Source organism: Boleophthalmus pectinirostris, unplaced genomic scaffold, assembly GCF_026225935.1.
Source record: "Boleophthalmus pectinirostris isolate CB_2022bp ecotype Guang Dong unplaced genomic scaffold, ASM2622593v1 HiC_scaffold_3, whole genome shotgun sequence".
Classification (NCBI taxonomy): Eukaryota; Metazoa; Chordata; class Actinopteri; order Gobiiformes; family Gobiidae; genus Boleophthalmus; species Boleophthalmus pectinirostris.
In genome coordinates, this window is record NW_026571299.1 from 32,857,431 (window position 1) to 32,874,875 (window position 17,445).

At 38.9% G+C, this 17,445-nt stretch overlaps 1 protein-coding gene across 1 annotated transcript in view; it reads left to right on the forward strand.

Moving 5' to 3' along the window:
* Nucleotides 1-17,445, forward strand: part of cacna2d2a (calcium channel, voltage-dependent, alpha 2/delta subunit 2a) — a 215,613-nt gene that overhangs the window by 172,539 nt on the left and 25,629 nt on the right. Inside the window, exons 9-14 of the mRNA XM_055160452.1 lie at nucleotides 921-971; nucleotides 1,605-1,704; nucleotides 5,476-5,637; nucleotides 7,492-7,602; nucleotides 10,662-10,740; nucleotides 15,104-15,153. Of these exons, the coding sequence (XP_055016427.1) occupies nucleotides 921-971; nucleotides 1,605-1,704; nucleotides 5,476-5,637; nucleotides 7,492-7,602; nucleotides 10,662-10,740; nucleotides 15,104-15,153 (553 nt within the window). The remainder of the gene's footprint in view (nucleotides 1-920; nucleotides 972-1,604; nucleotides 1,705-5,475; nucleotides 5,638-7,491; nucleotides 7,603-10,661; nucleotides 10,741-15,103; nucleotides 15,154-17,445) is intronic.

Below are 17,445 nucleotides of genomic sequence, written 5' to 3' on the forward strand. Positions count from 1 at the left end.
AAATAATATCCTCATTAATGTTCAATAACGGTCAAATCCACCTTTATTTTGTGATTTACGAATTATGTCTATTGACTTTGGTCACAAAGGTTTGTGACTTTTAAAATATGAGTCCCCAGAAAAAAAGTTTGGAAACACTGTGGTAGACAACCCTACAACGCACTTTGAAAAACATTCATTTCTTACTGTGAGGAAGTTCGCCTCTACACATATCTGTTTCTATGTCGTTTAATGCCATGCTGTGGAATTCTAGGCAATACAACAACATCTTAAAGACAAGCAGGTGACAATCTCTCCACCTGAAAAATTAGACTGGTTCCTTTCACTAAACACTTTTCAGCATGCCCCTTGAATAAAGTGAAAGCAATATTACTGTATTTAAGGTAGGCCTAGTGGTACTGTTAGTTCACTCGAAACATGATTGGACCAATACAGACGCTTTAATAGCTATAGCAAAAAATGTTTATGTAATTGAACCTTGCACAATTTTTCCTTTGTGTAATACACTAATTATCATGTTAATGCTATTCTTCTCTGCATTTGCTTGTTGCTTTGTATTGTGTGCTGTGGTTTACTCAGTACAGACCACTGCCCATTATGTCCTATTATTCACTCCGACTCCAAACCAGCAATTAGTATGGCTGATGCAGTCATTATTTGGAGTAGCCTTTGTTGCGCTCTGGAGCTGAGTATCTCCAATGAAGTCACAGCCACAAGTATATAGCACAACTTATTAACTCTTCTAAGCACATAAGCCTGCTTTGTGGTTTCAAGCTTAAGTGGGCTCATCCAGGCAAACTCCATCATAATGAAACAGCTCTTTGTAACCATGGTTTGCTTTCCAGAGTGGTTGGCAAAGATTGTAATAAAATGAAAAGGGAGTTTTGTTAATTGTATTGTTGTTTTTTGTTTGTGTGCAGGTACATCCAGGGCGCTTCATCTCCAAAGGACATGGTCATCATTGTGGATGTGTGAGTACACTGTGACCATTCTTTATAGGATGTTAGTGCCACCTGTTGGCCTGAAATTTACGATCTTCAAGGTGCAAAAAAGAAAATCTGAAATGTCACCTTTTTTCATTAGATTGATTCATGTTTTGTTTTGTTGTTTTATTATGTGAATAGAGCACAATTTTGATTTTAAGGTCATTTAACTTACTAGCTAATACTTAAAATGAAGACAGGTGACATAGTGTATTAAAGTAAGGTCAGCATTTCATTTATTTCTGACTTTCTGTTCTATCACTTTGACCTTGACATAATAATGAGCATAATATGGATGTGGTTATATAATTTGTCTGTATTACTGTCTTTTATAGATTTATATTTATGACTTTGGCCTTTTATAACTTAAACAAAGCAATTGCAAATAATATACGCTTACATTTTCAACTGTACATTGACACTGAACTAGGTTCAAACCAAGACAAATGTGTTTCTGTTGTAAATATTTATTATGTATTTATGTTTTGATTATGTTCCTCAAATAGCTACTTTATAATGATCCTTTCCCATTCTCATTTTTCTAAATTACACATAATTCAATATAAACCCATTAAGTAAAAGGTTAATGATTCTGATGATAGACCTGTTTATTTCCTGCAGGAGCGGCAGTGTCAGTGGACTCACTCTCAAACTGATGAAGACCTCCGTTATTGAGATGCTGGACACTCTCTCGGACGATGACTATGTCAACGTCGCCAGGGTAACTACAAAAAACACACAAACAACATTTAGAAGAAGGAAATTACAAAGCCCGAAATTACTTTGACTGTGGTTGAACCTGTAACTCAATTTATCTAAGCCTTGTGGTATGTATAATATATATAAAATCCCATTTACAATTGGTTTCCTGACTTAATTATTGTGATAGTATTGTCTCTGTTATTGAAAACCTTTCTTAGTATTGCTGTGGATTTTTGCATGTGCAGGTCAGATCCAGTGTTTGAGACAATTTTGGTTATTTTATACAAGTAAAATTTCAGTATGTTTAACTCTTTCACTTAATAATAAATAGTATGCATTAGTCTTATGGAGCCTTTCCGAGACTGGGCATTGGCAGGTTGTATGGCCTCTTGTAATCGTGTTTATTAAATGGTAAATATTCTCATTTATATTACAATTTTGTACTATTTAAGCACTGTTTACATCAAGGAACCACTCACTCATATAACACTCTTGCACCAGTGTACTCAAACAGAACCATAAATCTTCTCGTTGGAGGGTGAAGAGATCATCCGCTAATTTCTTTGTTTCTTTTACCCACCTCTGCTGATGATGACATCTATTCTTCCCGTGTTTCTAAAGCAGGTGGTATTAACAGTGGGAGTTGGCAGACTGCACAGCATGCATCAGCTCCCAGTTGTTTGCTTGAGATGAAAACACTACATTTCCCCCATTACAGTGTGTTTGCTCTGTCCATATGGGATTGTGCCTCTCTTTCCCTACACTGATTACCACACTCATATTAGCGCCACTGTTTAGGGAAATATTAGCATTAGCGTTTACAGCAGTGCAGATAAAGACATACAAATACATATGATTGGTAATGGTAATGGGGCACTGTCTGGGGACCTCCTTCAGTAATCCGTCTTAATCCATCGCACTCAGCCACTGTATGTCGCGTAATCCCAGAGCTAAAAGTAAAAAATGAGTTTGGTAATCTGACAGGGAATGCATTTGATTTTAACCCCAATATGTGAAGGATTTGGGATATTTGCAAACATAGAGAACTAATTCAGAAACTAAGCTTTAACTGTATTAGATAATTATTCATATTTTCTTTAGAACTCCCTTTCTGTAACATAGTCAGATGTAACAAAGCTATATTTTACACTTTCATATTCCATTGCCCGAGACTTTTTAATTTCTATCTGACCAATCATCTCAAATGTATAACTTTGCTTTTGGGATGCATGTGTGTGTCCGCATACTTAAAGGTTCTCAGTTTACAGGGTGTTTTTCTTACAGTGAACTGGCCCACCTCTCCACAGATCTGACCTCTAACGTGGCATAGCGGTGTCGTCTGATTATGTCCATGGAGCCTGCGAACCTTGCAGCAGAAAATTTTAATTTACCGCGTGCCTGTTTAATCAGCAGTACTTCCACATTCATATTATTCAAAGTGGTTGCAAAATGATTGAGGTTTACATAGATTGTATGACCAGTTACTACTATAACTGCTTCTCTTATACCACTGCAAAACTACTACACTGTAACACAATGATGGGGAAAGCACTCTTGAAAACTTGGGCATTCATAAAATTACTTCCATGCAATTACTTGACTATAAGTACTGTCCATTATTTCCATTTCCAGTGAAGAGTGTCCGTTTCTCCCACCATCTTAATTAATCATGCTAGAAAACAGCTTACACTTCTTCTTCACACTGAATACAAATTAAACCAGCTGCTTTTTACTTCTAAATTCATTGGAAAATATATATACTGTGTTAATGCCTCTGTGAGTTTCCTGGCATTATAAAAAAAAAAAAAAAAAAAAAAAAAGCACATCACCAACAAATGAGAAATGCCAGTATCAGACATGTTTAGTTTTAGATTGCTCCATAATGAAAATGTCACTAGATTATAGTTTGACCTTAAGAATGAAATGTAAACCTGTCATTAGCAACTTTGCAGCTAATATTGAAACGCGCATAGACACAGAGAGAATAACTTTTTCCCGTACACACGCAGACTCACACTGGGTTAGCCTAATTCGGTGTATGGGATGCGACAGGTGATATTAGCTTGGCTGGCTCTTCCCAGTTTGTGGCGGTGCGTTCAGGTGCACCTGTTCTTTGTGTGAAAGTTGTATTAGTGGTGTTTAGTGCCAGACTCAAAGTGGCACATCTGCACACACCCACGCCCACAGCCGACCCGCGTCACCAGCCTCACATGTAACACGCAAAGACATGCACTAATATAGGAGAGTTACTTTTATTTGAAGGGGATGCATTACGCTAAATTGACTTTTGTGAACTTGAAGCCATGTTATAATGTTGTTACCTCATCATAAACATACTTAAAGTTGTGTTGTTTTTTTTTTCATTCACGCACGTTTGAGTAACTCTTTATTATTAGTCTGTCTACATCTTCAAATCTCAAAATGTTCTGGTGCACATTGTGATGTCACGAAGCTGTAGTTTTCAAATTAACAGCTACCATTACTTTTAGATCAGTAGAGACTGGCAATTCCAGTACTGAAATGATCCGGATGATTCTAGTGAAGTGTGTGGAGTTTAAAAACATAGTGAAGCACTTCCTGTATCACCACATGACATCACAAGGTGTTTTCTGTTTGAGAGAAGAACTCAGTCTAAATATGCATCATTTGTGTGTGTGTTAAACATGGGTAAATGAAACAAACCACAACTTCAGGTATGTTTGTGATGAGGAAACAACTTTCCAACAAATCAGGAAATAGAATAGAAAGTGCAATAGTGTAATATGGGCCCTTTAAATTTCATTTTGTTTTGAAGCCGGATGCCCTTCTGACACTGTTTGCATGTCAAAATTGGGTGAATTGTCATGACTGTAAAATTTGATCTGTCAAATTCTAAGATACTGAAATAATGGTTTGTTAACCTAAGACTTATACCATTATTCATCTTTTAAGGTCTAATTTTCTTGGGGTTCCTTTGTGTAGTAGCGTAGTGTGATGTAATAACCTAGTGTAAACTTGCTTCATTGCGACAGTAGCTCAGTTGGCAGTGTTTGTCCACTGATCCAAAGGTTGGCAGTTCAAATCCCGCTCTTGACGTAAACAGCATTAGAGTCAGATCTGCTGACCTACAGGTTGGCAGTGCAATTCCAGCTCCCACAAATGAATGCTATCATTGTGTTCTGCAAGACACTTAACCCACCTCGCCCTCAGTGTCTGCGGACACTGTGGTATAAATTATGTGTATGGGTGAGTGGATCCTTGATGTAAAGCACTTTGAGCTGAAGGTAGAAAAGTGCTATATGAAAATGTGATCATAAGCATTTACCACTGCATTCTCAGTTTCTCTTACTCTTTGATATGGTGGTAAAAACAGCAAAAACATGTCTGTTATTAAAATAAAAATGGATTAGATGAGGCCCAGATCATTTACCATGTTTGATTTATTGACGAAGGACTCTTTGAATGCTTGATTTTGTAACATTTACTTGTTATTTTGTGCTATACAAAAATGAATTGATGTAACAGTAATTATCACAATAATTTAGTACTGATGGCCTTCTGACGTAAGCCTATTTGTGTATCCAAGATGGGGTGTGCCATAATTATGTATTTTTGTAATGCAGAATTTGTATGCTATCATCTAAACAAATATTTTTCATTTGCTCTAGAGATGTCTGTACCTAGGAGTTACACAGGTTAGCTCGCTAGCTTAGACAAACTTGCTCTATTCCATTCCCGTCGCAGCCTCTCTTTGATCTGCTGGTACAAAGTCAACAAGTGCCTCCTCTGAAACTCTGAATTCTCTCTCCAGTTCAACGAAAAGGCTGATGCGGTGGTCCCCTGCTTCAAGACCCTGGTCCAGGCCAACGTTCGTAACAAGAAGATTTTCAAAGAGGCTGTGATGCACATGCAGGCCAAAGGGACCACGGATTACAAGTCTGGATTCACGTTTGCCTTCGAGCAGCTCCTCAATGTAAGCCTTTAAACTCCACTCTGCTGTCTGTACTGTGGCTCTGGCTTCTTTACATTAAGTTTTTTCACTTTGGGAGTCATTGCAGGTCATGTGTAATTTAAAACTTTTGGTTTTAAATTTAACATGGATGCCCTTCCAGTTGATTTATCCATGGTTGTGCATCATTCTATTTCTCACGTTATTACTACTGGTCTCACTATTATTGCTATGTTTTCACCTGTATATTACTTCTATATTAATTGCATTTTATTTGTCCTTGAATTTATCACTCAACATTTTTGATTTTATAGACTTTTAATCATTACCAATTAAAAGAGATGAATGTATCTTAATGGGGAAAAAATGAAATTGGATTCACTGCACAGACCTAACCCATATGGTTTAACAGGCATAAAGAAGCTGGTTCCCTTCCTATATTTTTACTTGTTTTTGTATTTTTCATGGTAATATTGTTTCCCCACATAGGCCATCATATATTTGTATTTAGAACATTGAACTGGTTAACTAAGTAACGTTTACTCACACCACAGATGACATATTGCGAAGCTAATGTATTTATTGTGAGGAACAACAGACAGAGAGAGAGAGAAGTGGAGTGGGTGTGTGTGTGTGTGTGAGAGAGAGAGGGGGGAAAGAGAAAGAGAGAGAGATTGAATGTTTAAAATGTCCCCAGAGCTGTGTTTGTGTTATGAGTGTATTTGAATATGACTCTTGCAATGGTGTGACACTCCAGTGCAGTCAGCAGGTCTATAGCACCTAGTCCACTCCACGTGGTACACACAGGTGCTGCCTCAGCCCCTCTGCCGTATGCTCTGTGTATGTGTGTGCGCGCACGTGTGTGTATTTTCATCCGCCTGCACCCTAATGGACCCTGATGGGATGATTGATGAGCTAACCCAGTGGAGATCAGCCATGGACACTTTATATTCCTCTGGTGGGCTCCCGGGCTCCGAGCCAAAACCTGCTATCAACTCCCTCCACCCCTGCCCATCCTTCTCTCTCTATCACCTCATCCCTGTGTTCCTCCGCCATCCGAATGAGGAATAAAAAGCTCATTTAATTGTAATCCATGATCTGTGGAAATCTGATACAATAAAATGGGTAATTGTGGAGATATTATTTATCTTTATTAGGATCTTGGATTGACATGCTCCTGGTCTATGCATGTCAATGTTGTGTGACAAGTTGGTGAGATTTGGACTGAATATGAATGCCAAACATACATTGTAATGATTGGAAACTTTATTCTTCCACTGGGTAAAAATGCACTTTACCAAAAGCTATTAGCCCTTTGGAGTTTTCTGCAGTGGTAAAAAGCCAATAGAGGGGAGGGCTTGTATCCTGCACTCTGACTACTTTACAATGGTACTACAATCACAACTAAATTCAAAAGAGAATCCTTTTACATTTAAATCATGTGAGGCTCATTCTGCTTTGCTTGGCCATCATGTCTAATGGTTTTGTAATAAATATACATTACAATTGTTGTCAGTAAAAGCTGTATTTGATTTGATATTGTTATTTGATGCTTTTTTTTCTCCTTTTTTTTGCTCGAAGGCACAAACCGTTGCTGTATTTTACTCTGCAAGTCGTCACTATACCATTTGTGGTAACTCTTATTTTGAGATAAAATGAAACATGACATTTGGCACATTATACTCACTTTGGAGCAGACTCAGGAAGTAGCTACAATATTTTTCTAATGTGCTTTTCCACACTAATTATACAATGAACACTTCAGCTTTCCTGTATGTAGCCATGTCCACAAAGCAGGCCTATTCTTTTATTGTATTTCCTTTGACCTTTTGCTCCTTTGTCCTTTCACTTACGGTGTTTCTTTTTCATATCCCACAGGAGTCCAGTGCCCCCAGGGCCAACTGCAATAAGATGATCATGATGTTTACAGACGGAGGAGAGGACCGTGCGCAGGAGGTGTTTGAGAAGTACAACTGGCCTAACAAATCCGTTAGTATCTCTGTACAAACTATTTTACTGTTCATCTGTTTAGTCCAGTCATCACCACTCACAAGTCTATTAACATGAGCGCACAGAGTAGAATATTATATTATAATGATAATATGATATTATAATGATATAATAACCAATGTTCAGAGGTGAGTGGATTAGCCAAATATTGCCATTGCATAAGGTTTATATACTCAAGTAGAAGTAAAAAGTAGAGTTCCAAGAAAAATATTGTTTTGTAATTTTAAGTTGATTTATTTAGAAGGATAAAACAAATAATGCTCAGATTGAACTTATTTTCTTTTTTTTTTTTTTTTTTTCAAAAGATGGACCAAAACACCTAAGCATACCTGAAGGAGCAGTGCAAGAAACGCATGTTTAGACAATTTTATATTGTAACACATAACATGAAGCTTTTTGTCACTTGCAGACAAAGTGAGAAGTAAAAACATTTCTTAAGCAAGAGTACTGATAATCTGTAAAATATGTTACAAGTACTACCCAAAAATATGTTACAACTACTACCCAATTCTGTTAATATTTTTTATGCTTCGTAAGTCAGTGGTTCTGGCTACTTAAGTTTGTGAACCTTAGATTCTTGTTTGAACAGGAAAAATCCCTGACTCCTAAGGGTGCAGTGTGTAACTTTTTTAGTTTACCATGGAGATGTTTTTGTATTTCCTGGGCTGTTCAACAGCATGCAATCAGTTGTGTCTATCCTGCAGAAAGGTTACACAGCGTGCCCTTAAATATTGCATACAAACTAATTACACCACTTGTATCTCTTTCTCAGCTATTCAGTTTCCCAACTAGCTTCAGAAATGGCAATCATCTGCCAATGTATTACTTGTTATTGCGATGGATACTGAGCCCACTCTGTGTAGACATCCTATAGGGGTAATCTGACAGAAAGTTTGGAGGTTGTTTATAATTGGACAGAATTTTTGAATTTCGTGACACCATATTGTGTTATAATGTAGGAGAAAATAAGACCTCATTATTTCATCTCAACTTTGTTATGTGGCTCCTATTAGTTTGCCTCCTAGTGTCTGCCTTCTCACCGGACCAAACTTTTACAAAGCAAAATTAGCTATTAGACAGAACCAGTAGCTTGGAACGTTCCACACTAGGGCATTGAACTCTATCTTGCATTTATTCTATTATAGATGTATATATTGCTCAAAATAATTGTATTGTTCTTCACGGATTTGACTTGTAACTTTTTCTTGTGGTGTCACATGTTTGTCTCCAGGGAAAGAGAACATTTCATTGACATATACTGTGTCAAGTAAAGCAAGAAAATCTCCATGGACAAAAGATTAAGATTAAACAGTGGTGCCTTTTGATAAGATGATGAATTTTAAAGAATAACCAGCTGATGGTTAGAACATAAAAACAGTATATAGAATGCTGTCAGTATGTGGATGTCAATATGTCTGCTCTTAAAGATAATCTAAATGTTTATATTGTGACCACAGCCTGTACATACAAATGGATATAACATATTCAATAGCTACCGTGATCATGGCCACACTTCTGGCTCCATCAACTCCGGCTCCTGAAAAATTGAAAAATTGTCTCTCTGCAACTCTGCACTGACCCTCACCGTTTTGGTTTTAAAATGTTTTGGCTGCGATTTGCTTCTCCCCAAGTTCAGGGAGGTGTGACCCGACGTTTGTGTTTTTATGTGCTATTTTGAAGCGGCTGTGCACCTTGTGTGTGGTGTCAGTGTGATTCTGAGCTGCTCTGTCAGGTCATAACTATCAAACATCAGCGACACTACAGTAACAACCAACAAGCGCAATCAGAGATAGCAACCTGGTCCGCCATGAGGCATGGGTGGGGGCAGTTCATCACCACGGAAGCCAGCTTATGAGGAGCTCAGCCCATACCCCAGTTATTTGTCTGCCAACTTGTGTGAGGATTGGGTGAATATTTTAGCCCGCAGATGGTTCAGAAATTGCTGAAATTGCCTATCCTTTATAATGGCGTGACCTTTCAATTGACCCGTGTGACCTCAAATGACCTCGGATCGCCACCAAACTTTTTTTTTTTTTTTTTTTTGCGACATCGGGCACGGCGGCTTGACCCACGTACCAAATTTGGTGACAGTCGGTCCAGAAATGGCGGAATTATCGCGGGTGGACCGACACACAGACACACACACACACACACAGACACACAGGGTGAATACAAAACCTGGTCAACCCTTCGGGGACCAGGTAATAAAACAGAGCGTCAGGACAGACAGAGTGACTTAAGACACAAACTCAGGAAATAGTGAAAATAATCATTACTCACCTTTCGTAAAGTTGTAAATTTAAACTGCAACATTTCATCCACATTATCCATAGAATTTATCCTCTGCAAATAATGACATCCAGTCCACAAAACAGCGCTATTAATCCAGTCTGAAGCATTCTTTAAAAGTAAAAAGGTGAAAATAGCTCCTCACGTGTGTCTGTTTACATCCATACACGCAGCACGCAGATCGAGGTAAAGCATGGATCTATTAAATAACTAGAATAATAATAGAGTGAAGCTGCAGATTAGCAATAGTGACTCAACTTTCTGTGAACTTTATCTCCAGCCCTATGTGCATTAAAAATCATTTATCTGAAGTATTGCACCACATTTCACAAATAATAACACAGTGTTGACTTGATCTAAACTAGAAGTGCAGTGCTCTGATCTTTTGGACACTTAAGATACTCAAAGCTGAAAATCTCTTACGATTCTCCTTGTGTCTGTGATGTGCGCTTTTTGTCACACGTTTAAAAGTCGCTACATGATCCCGGTGTCCATAAATCTAGATAAAGTATGAACATTAATCGCAGACAAATCAACCAAGAATGCTCCTGTTAGCATCAGCACCAGGTTTGATTGACAGTGTTGCTAAGCGCCCGCCCAAATTCGCCCCTGCTAACCTGGACGTGCTTCATTTGACTGGAGCCAGACGCTACGGGTGACTTCACAGTCACTTAGTCAACTTCTTTATACAGTCTACATTTGTCCTTTTTATCTCTCATCTCTCAGTGCGTTTGTTTTTGTCTCCTCAGGTCCGAGTCTTCACCTTCTCCGTCGGACAGCACAACTATGATGTCACACCGCTGCAGTGGATTGCCTGTGCAAACAAAGGTAGGTGTGAATGTGATGCATTTGTGGTCATAAATATACAAATGCTTTTACAAATACGAGTGTTTACCATGCGTATACCCTTGATCAAGAGGATGCTAGTGCCTAACGTGATTATTGTCAAGTAGTTCACTGAATAAAATCAAGCCCTCATCACTGATAATTACAGTAATTAATAAAAGTACAATTATGTTTTGTTTTTTCGTAGATGGTGGGCGAATCAATAGAAAACCTCTCTGTTTAGTATTCACAGTCTGTCTAAAAACACAGTGCTTAAAATATTGTACCTAGGCTGGGAGGACACACTAGTTTTAGAAGGCATAATCATGTAGGCTCTGTATATTTACCAACTATTTGATCACTACTTTGTACAGACCGAGAGGACTATACCTGTTCTACGGAAGCCGGGAGGACTCATAACAAATACAAACGCCACAACACAACAAAAAGCCACAACAAACCATAAAAAGCCACAACACACCAAAAAAAGCAACACCGGAAGTGACCGCGGGACTCTATTTTAATGGAAACTCCACAACACAAATGCAAACGCCATAACACAATAAAAAGCCACAACAAACCAAAAAGCCACAACGGAAGTGACCGCGGGACTCTGTTTATCGACAGACCAAGCAACGGTCAGACAGTCTACAGTCCAATTCGACAGGCTGGCCACAAAACAATAAATTACTTTTACTTACATTTCCAACTTCGTTCACTTCTCTGTTCCTTTACTTTTCACATTCTTGTTCTTCTTCAACTTTTCCCATTCACCTCCCACTTGATCCTTTAACGCTTCGCTTGGTCCATCAGAAAGTCCCACAGTCACTTCCGTTGTGGCTTTTTGGTTTGTTGTGGATTTTTGTTGTGTTGTGGCATTTGCTTTTGTTGCAGTGTTTTCATTAAAATAGAGTCTCACAGTCACTTTCGTTGTGGCTTTTTATTGTGTTGTGGCATTTTTTGGTTTGATATGGTTTTTTGTTGTGTTGTCGTGTTTGTAATTGTTGCGGCATTTGCGTTTGTTATGAGCCCTCCTGGCTTCCGTACTGGACTATACCTGGACTAAACCAGGACAAAACAAGGATTAAATCAGGACTGAACAGGAATAAACAGGACTAAACCTAGACAAGAACAGTACCAAGAATAAACCGGGATCAAACAAGGGAAATTCTAGTTTCACCCCTGTACTCGTCGTTGTGTGAACTAACCAACACATATGTATACTCAACATATAAAATTTACAGTCCCCACAGCCACATAAGCAAAGAATGTGGTAATCTGAGGTTATAAGTCTTTTGGATATTTTAAAGTCATTACATTATAATAAACACAACTATAGACATACTTGTTTTTCAACTATCTTGCAGCTCTAATAGCTGCAGTTTAAGTATTGTTTACCCCCTTTAGAGCCCTAAGAAGTGTAAGAAGTCACAACTAGCAGCCTGCTGATTATCTTATTACCAGTGGAGCTAAGTGCTTTAAGTGTCTATAGAAAAGGTGTTATTAAGTAGAGGGTGGTGTGTGGTGGTGGGGTGATTAGTTAGCATCTCCCTGTGTTAGTGGAGCAAGTCGTGGATTACCCCTCTGTGCTATCATAACATTCACTCTGTACTGATTTGCTTACTACTCTACCCTGTCCCAGCCTAAGACAATAGTGTTGACATACAAGCCTCGCTGGAGCTGTCCTCTTGTATCTCGTGTCTTCTTATTACCCTTTTGGTATCTGCGTCAAACATAAGCAGCTGCCTGACACTTCCGCTGGCCCTAACTCGACATACAAGCATTTTAATGGCGTTACATGAACCAGGCTGACAACCAGGGCAGAGAGGATACAGGCTCATGATGTGAATGAGGAAGAACTTAACCTCCCACGAACTAAATACATGTGCTGAAAATGTTTATTCAGAATACAAATCTTCTGGTACAGTTACACTTCCTTTTCTGAATAACTTTCTTAAAATCATAATAATCTACTGTGATTCTTGATGACAAAAGTAAGGCTTCAAACTGCATGGTATTAGTGAGAAAAATGGAAAACACTGCTCTTGGGGCGATATTGACAAAAACTAATCTGCCATTTTTTAGTTATCAGAAGACATTTTGGCATTTCAACTAAAGTGTTCTAAAACATGTTCTTAAATGTGTTGGTTGAGTTTTAAGTATCATACAAATGGGAAAGGGCTGTAAAATTGCATGCATTGTAATATATAATCATTTTTGCAAATATTTAAAATGGCATTCTTATTTTATTTATGCAAGGACAGCACATATTAATACAGATTGTTACTTTCCATCTCAATCTCTCAACAGGTTCAAAATTCAAGATATTATTGATCATTTAAGGTCAAAGATTAGTTATAGAGTAGGTTCTACCAATCACAAAGCTGCACTGTTAAATTAGATGAGTGAAGGCACATGAAGTGTCTTGCTCAATGATACAACAATAGAAATGCACGGTTTGAAACACCAGCCTTTAAAATTTAGAGCTTTACCAAGTGATCATCCTCCATTAAATCCTTCATCTCCTTCTAATACAAATTACTCTTTTGAGAGGAGCTTACAAATATAAAAACAACTTATTCCTTCTATTAAAAGACTCGTCAAATCGAAGCACATCCCCCATACAGACAGGCGCTTTGTTATTCCTGATGTTTTATTTACACTCCATGTTTACACTCCCTGTGCAGTACATGTCATGTCTCTGGCACAGCACCAAAAGCCCAGGGACACACCGCCGCAGCTTTGAACCAAAACAAAACAAACGGCTGTTACCTGGGTGCAGCCGTTATCATTAGGCCTCTCGTATCTGCATGATGACAGCGTCTGTGGAAATCTGAAGGCAACACAAACCTGCCGTGACAAAGTTCATAACGTATCGAAATAATGAGAGTCATCGCAGCCTTTTAACATTCTGGGGATGCGGACTCCATTTTGCGGCTCTTTGTATAAACACTTATGGCTTTAATAAGTTGTGGAGCAGCGTGGTTATTGACCCGGCCGCTCGCTCTCCTCCATTCCTAATCAGCAGCAGCAGCGCCGGGGCCCGGGGCTCTGCATCGCCAATGAGCTCCGCATTTACATCCTGCACCTAGGGGAGGGGGAGGAGAGGGGGAGGGAGGGGGAAAGTGTAGAGGAAGGGGAGAGAGGAGAGAAGGAATGGTGGAGAGGGGGTGAGAGGAAGAAGGGGAGAGAAAGAGGCAAGGAGGAGTTAAAAGAAGAAAATGGAGGAGGGAGAAAGGGGAGTGGAGGTGAGAGAGGGGAGGAGAGGGAGAGAAGTGGAGAGTGGGCGGAAGGGGAAGCGTGGATAGGGGCAGAGAAGGGGAGAAAAGTGGGGAGATGAGAGATTGGAAAAGGATGATGGAGAGAACGACAGAGAGGAGAGGGAATGGTGGAGAGGGGTAGGTTAGAGAGGGAAGTAAAGGAGAGGGGGAGAGTGGAAAGGGGAGTGGGGAAGTGAGAGAGAGAGAGTGTGAGAGAGTGGACAGGAGGAGAGAGAAGAGAATGGTGGAGAGAGGGAAGGAAAGAAGAGAGGAGAGAGAGGTTAAAGAGTGAAGAGTGAAGTAGAGGAGAGAGGGAAATGAAATGGAGAATAAGAGAAGGAAAAGGAGAGAGAGAGAGAAGAGAGGAGACAGAGGTTAGAGAAAGTGGGGGAGAGACAGCAAAAGGGGGAGAGGAGGAGAGGGAATGAATGAGTGGAGAGAGATGGGGAGTTGAAAGAGGGGAGATGGAGAGAGAGAGAGTAGGGGAATGGAGAGGAAGAGAGAGAATGGAATGGTGAAGTGAAGTAAAAGAGAAAGTGAGAGATGAAGAGTGGGAGGTGAGAGCAGAGAAAAAGGAGAGAGAGAGATTGGAGGGGTGATGAAGGAGGGAGTGAAAAGAGGGAGAGAAGTTGAGGTGAGACAAAATTGGAGAGGAAGAGAATTGGTCGGGAATGGAAGAGAGAAGGAAAAGGAGGACGAGGATACAGCAGAGAGGAGGAGCAGATTATAGGAATTATAGGAGCAGGAGGGTTGAGAGAAGAAGAGAGAGGAGACAAGAAAGGGAGTCATGACATAAGATCTATGTTAGAATAACATCAAATTAAGATAATTAATGGAACATGACTTTTTATATTCCTCTTAACCATTATAAGCGGGACATAATTTAAACTAGAATCACTAAAATTACCAGGAAGGAGAAGGAATAAAACCATGTCTGAAATTTTGTGTGTTTACATAATTGAGTAAGCATTCACTTGTAAAACCACTATTATTAAATTACAAATATGTTGTAATAGGACATAAAGACATTGCAAATCCCATAATGTGAATATAAGGCCTGATAGTTATTCTCCAAAGATTTTTTATTCTTTTCTTTTCTCTTCCAGGCTACTACTTTGAAATCCCATCGATAGGCGCCATCAGAATAAACACGCAGGTAAGGTTTATAGATTGTCTTCAGTTCCTTCAAAATGGTCCAATCACACAATGAGATGAGGTGCAATGATTCTGTTCACTCCTGCTTTGATGATAATTACTTCAGATAGCCTGCACGCCCAATGGGAAAAGATAACCGAAGCAACGATGTATGAGATATTCTTGGACATGACTGGTCACCTGTAGCCTCTAGCCATGCCACCCTCTGCGCTAGCTTGCTCGCTGTAGGTGCTATAAACGCTACCAGTGGCCCTTGGGATAACCTTACATTGACTGTGTTGACAATAGTGGGGGGTTGGGTGCGCACCTTTTCCTGCCTCTCCCCCCTCCTCTCCGGGAAGAGCGAGCGATCAAGCTTTCGAATAGACTGTCAGCTGTTCCATTAACTCAGGCATATTTATATTCTGAGAACTGCCACTTACTCTAATAGGTTTTCAGAAGGTGGGTGAGTGCGGCGTTTTGTATAGAGCCAAGAAGACATTTGAAAACCCTATGTTATTTAAAAGTACACTGCCCTTCAGTGGAGCGCTCTTGACTTTTTTGCAAAGGCTCGGCACGAAACATGTAAATAGCAGATGGGGCGCAGATGGGTGTAATATCATTCGCACGCACACAGAATGCAGTGGAGAAGTGACGCTTGACTTGTGGTTTTCAGAAAGACACATCTTTGTCTTTGTTTGAGTACAAATGTTAGATAATGAATGTAATTGTTTATGCAACTCCTATAGCATTAGAAAGAATACGATTTGATTTGTGTTAATGTTGTATTTTTGATAAACATATTTTGTTCACTGCAAATGACATCACAAGAGACTGCTTTATTTAGGGGAGATGCATACATAGTCACAGGTAGAGCATGTAGCTGTCTAAACGCATATTCATATATCACGATATCAAATTTTAGACAAAACTTTGCAATTTTACATTTATGCATGATTATTGACAACATGACCAAGCAACAATGAAATCTTTAATTTACCTACATTCACATTGTCTAATACATTTGCATTTGTCTAGTTAAGTATGTGAACAACTTAATGAAATAAAATCTGTGTTATTGTGACCAACCAAAAAGCCCTTTTTAGCCTTTTACCATTACGTTGTGATCTGAATAATCATGATTATTGATCGAGTGTGTATTGCTGATCTCAAAACATTACTTTTTTCTTGATTCAAGTGCCATTTTGAGAACTTGAGTTGCCATTCAAAACATAAGTAAAGGGTTTCTGTGGTCACAATAGCATTTCTGTGTCTCTCAATAATACTAGACTTAATCTAAGGCTAATCTTGCTAGGTAGTAGTGACTCATTACAGCAGTGTTAATACCAATAATTATATAGGCTACTTATCCTCACATATAAGTCGTGACTTTTTACATTTGCTCAATGGTTCAGGTCGGGCAGAAAATTTCCTTCGTAGCCCGTGAAAAGGTCTGGCTGTCATCGTCCTGATGGAATATCTCCCTGTGGCGCGTTAAACTGGACTTTTATTGAGCTAATAATAGAATAGGTTACGCCTGTCAGCACCTCACTGCTCTGCCCATGAAAAACAAACGCTCAAAAAACTAATGCTGGAAATGACTGAGCTTAGACCAGCTCCCATTTTGTTAGCCAGGGATAAGTGTTCAAAAGGTTATGATAAAGAACATTTATCATCACAATGTCTATGGTCATTTCAACTATAATGGATCAGAATCCTAAGAGCTCAGATTTGCAATAACAGCTGCAAAATGCATATGAAGTTATTGGCAGTTAGTGTTTTTTTGTTTTTTTGTTTTTTTTACACATTTCCACTAGAATAATCTTTTGAGACAAGACTGGTTTACCAACTGCTAAACTAACACAAGAATCTGGTGCATTTCAGATTATGTTTGTAGATCAATAAACTACAGAGTGGGAGTCGTAGTAGAGGTCTTTGTAAAAGGTTCAAATGAAGAATGGTTATTTTGTTGTTTGCAGAGGTCATCATCTTACCTAAATTACAGCCTCTTTCAAATGGCAACCATTTAATTCTACCAGGTACCTTCAGTGTTATGGGTTTTATTGATTCTTAAAGTAGACTTTTAATATTTAGTAATAAACTATAACATAGGTCATTATTTAACATTTTGAGAGCTGTAAACAGAAATATTGATCTAAAATGGCTTAGAATTTGGCCCATTGACTTCTTGTTTTTTGTTTCATTCTTTATTGTTGATTGTGGGTGGGTATGGGGGTAGGTGAAAACAGAAATTTTCTGAGCACTCAAGCCTCAAATGCAGGACAATTCAGGATTTCTCAAACATGCATGAATT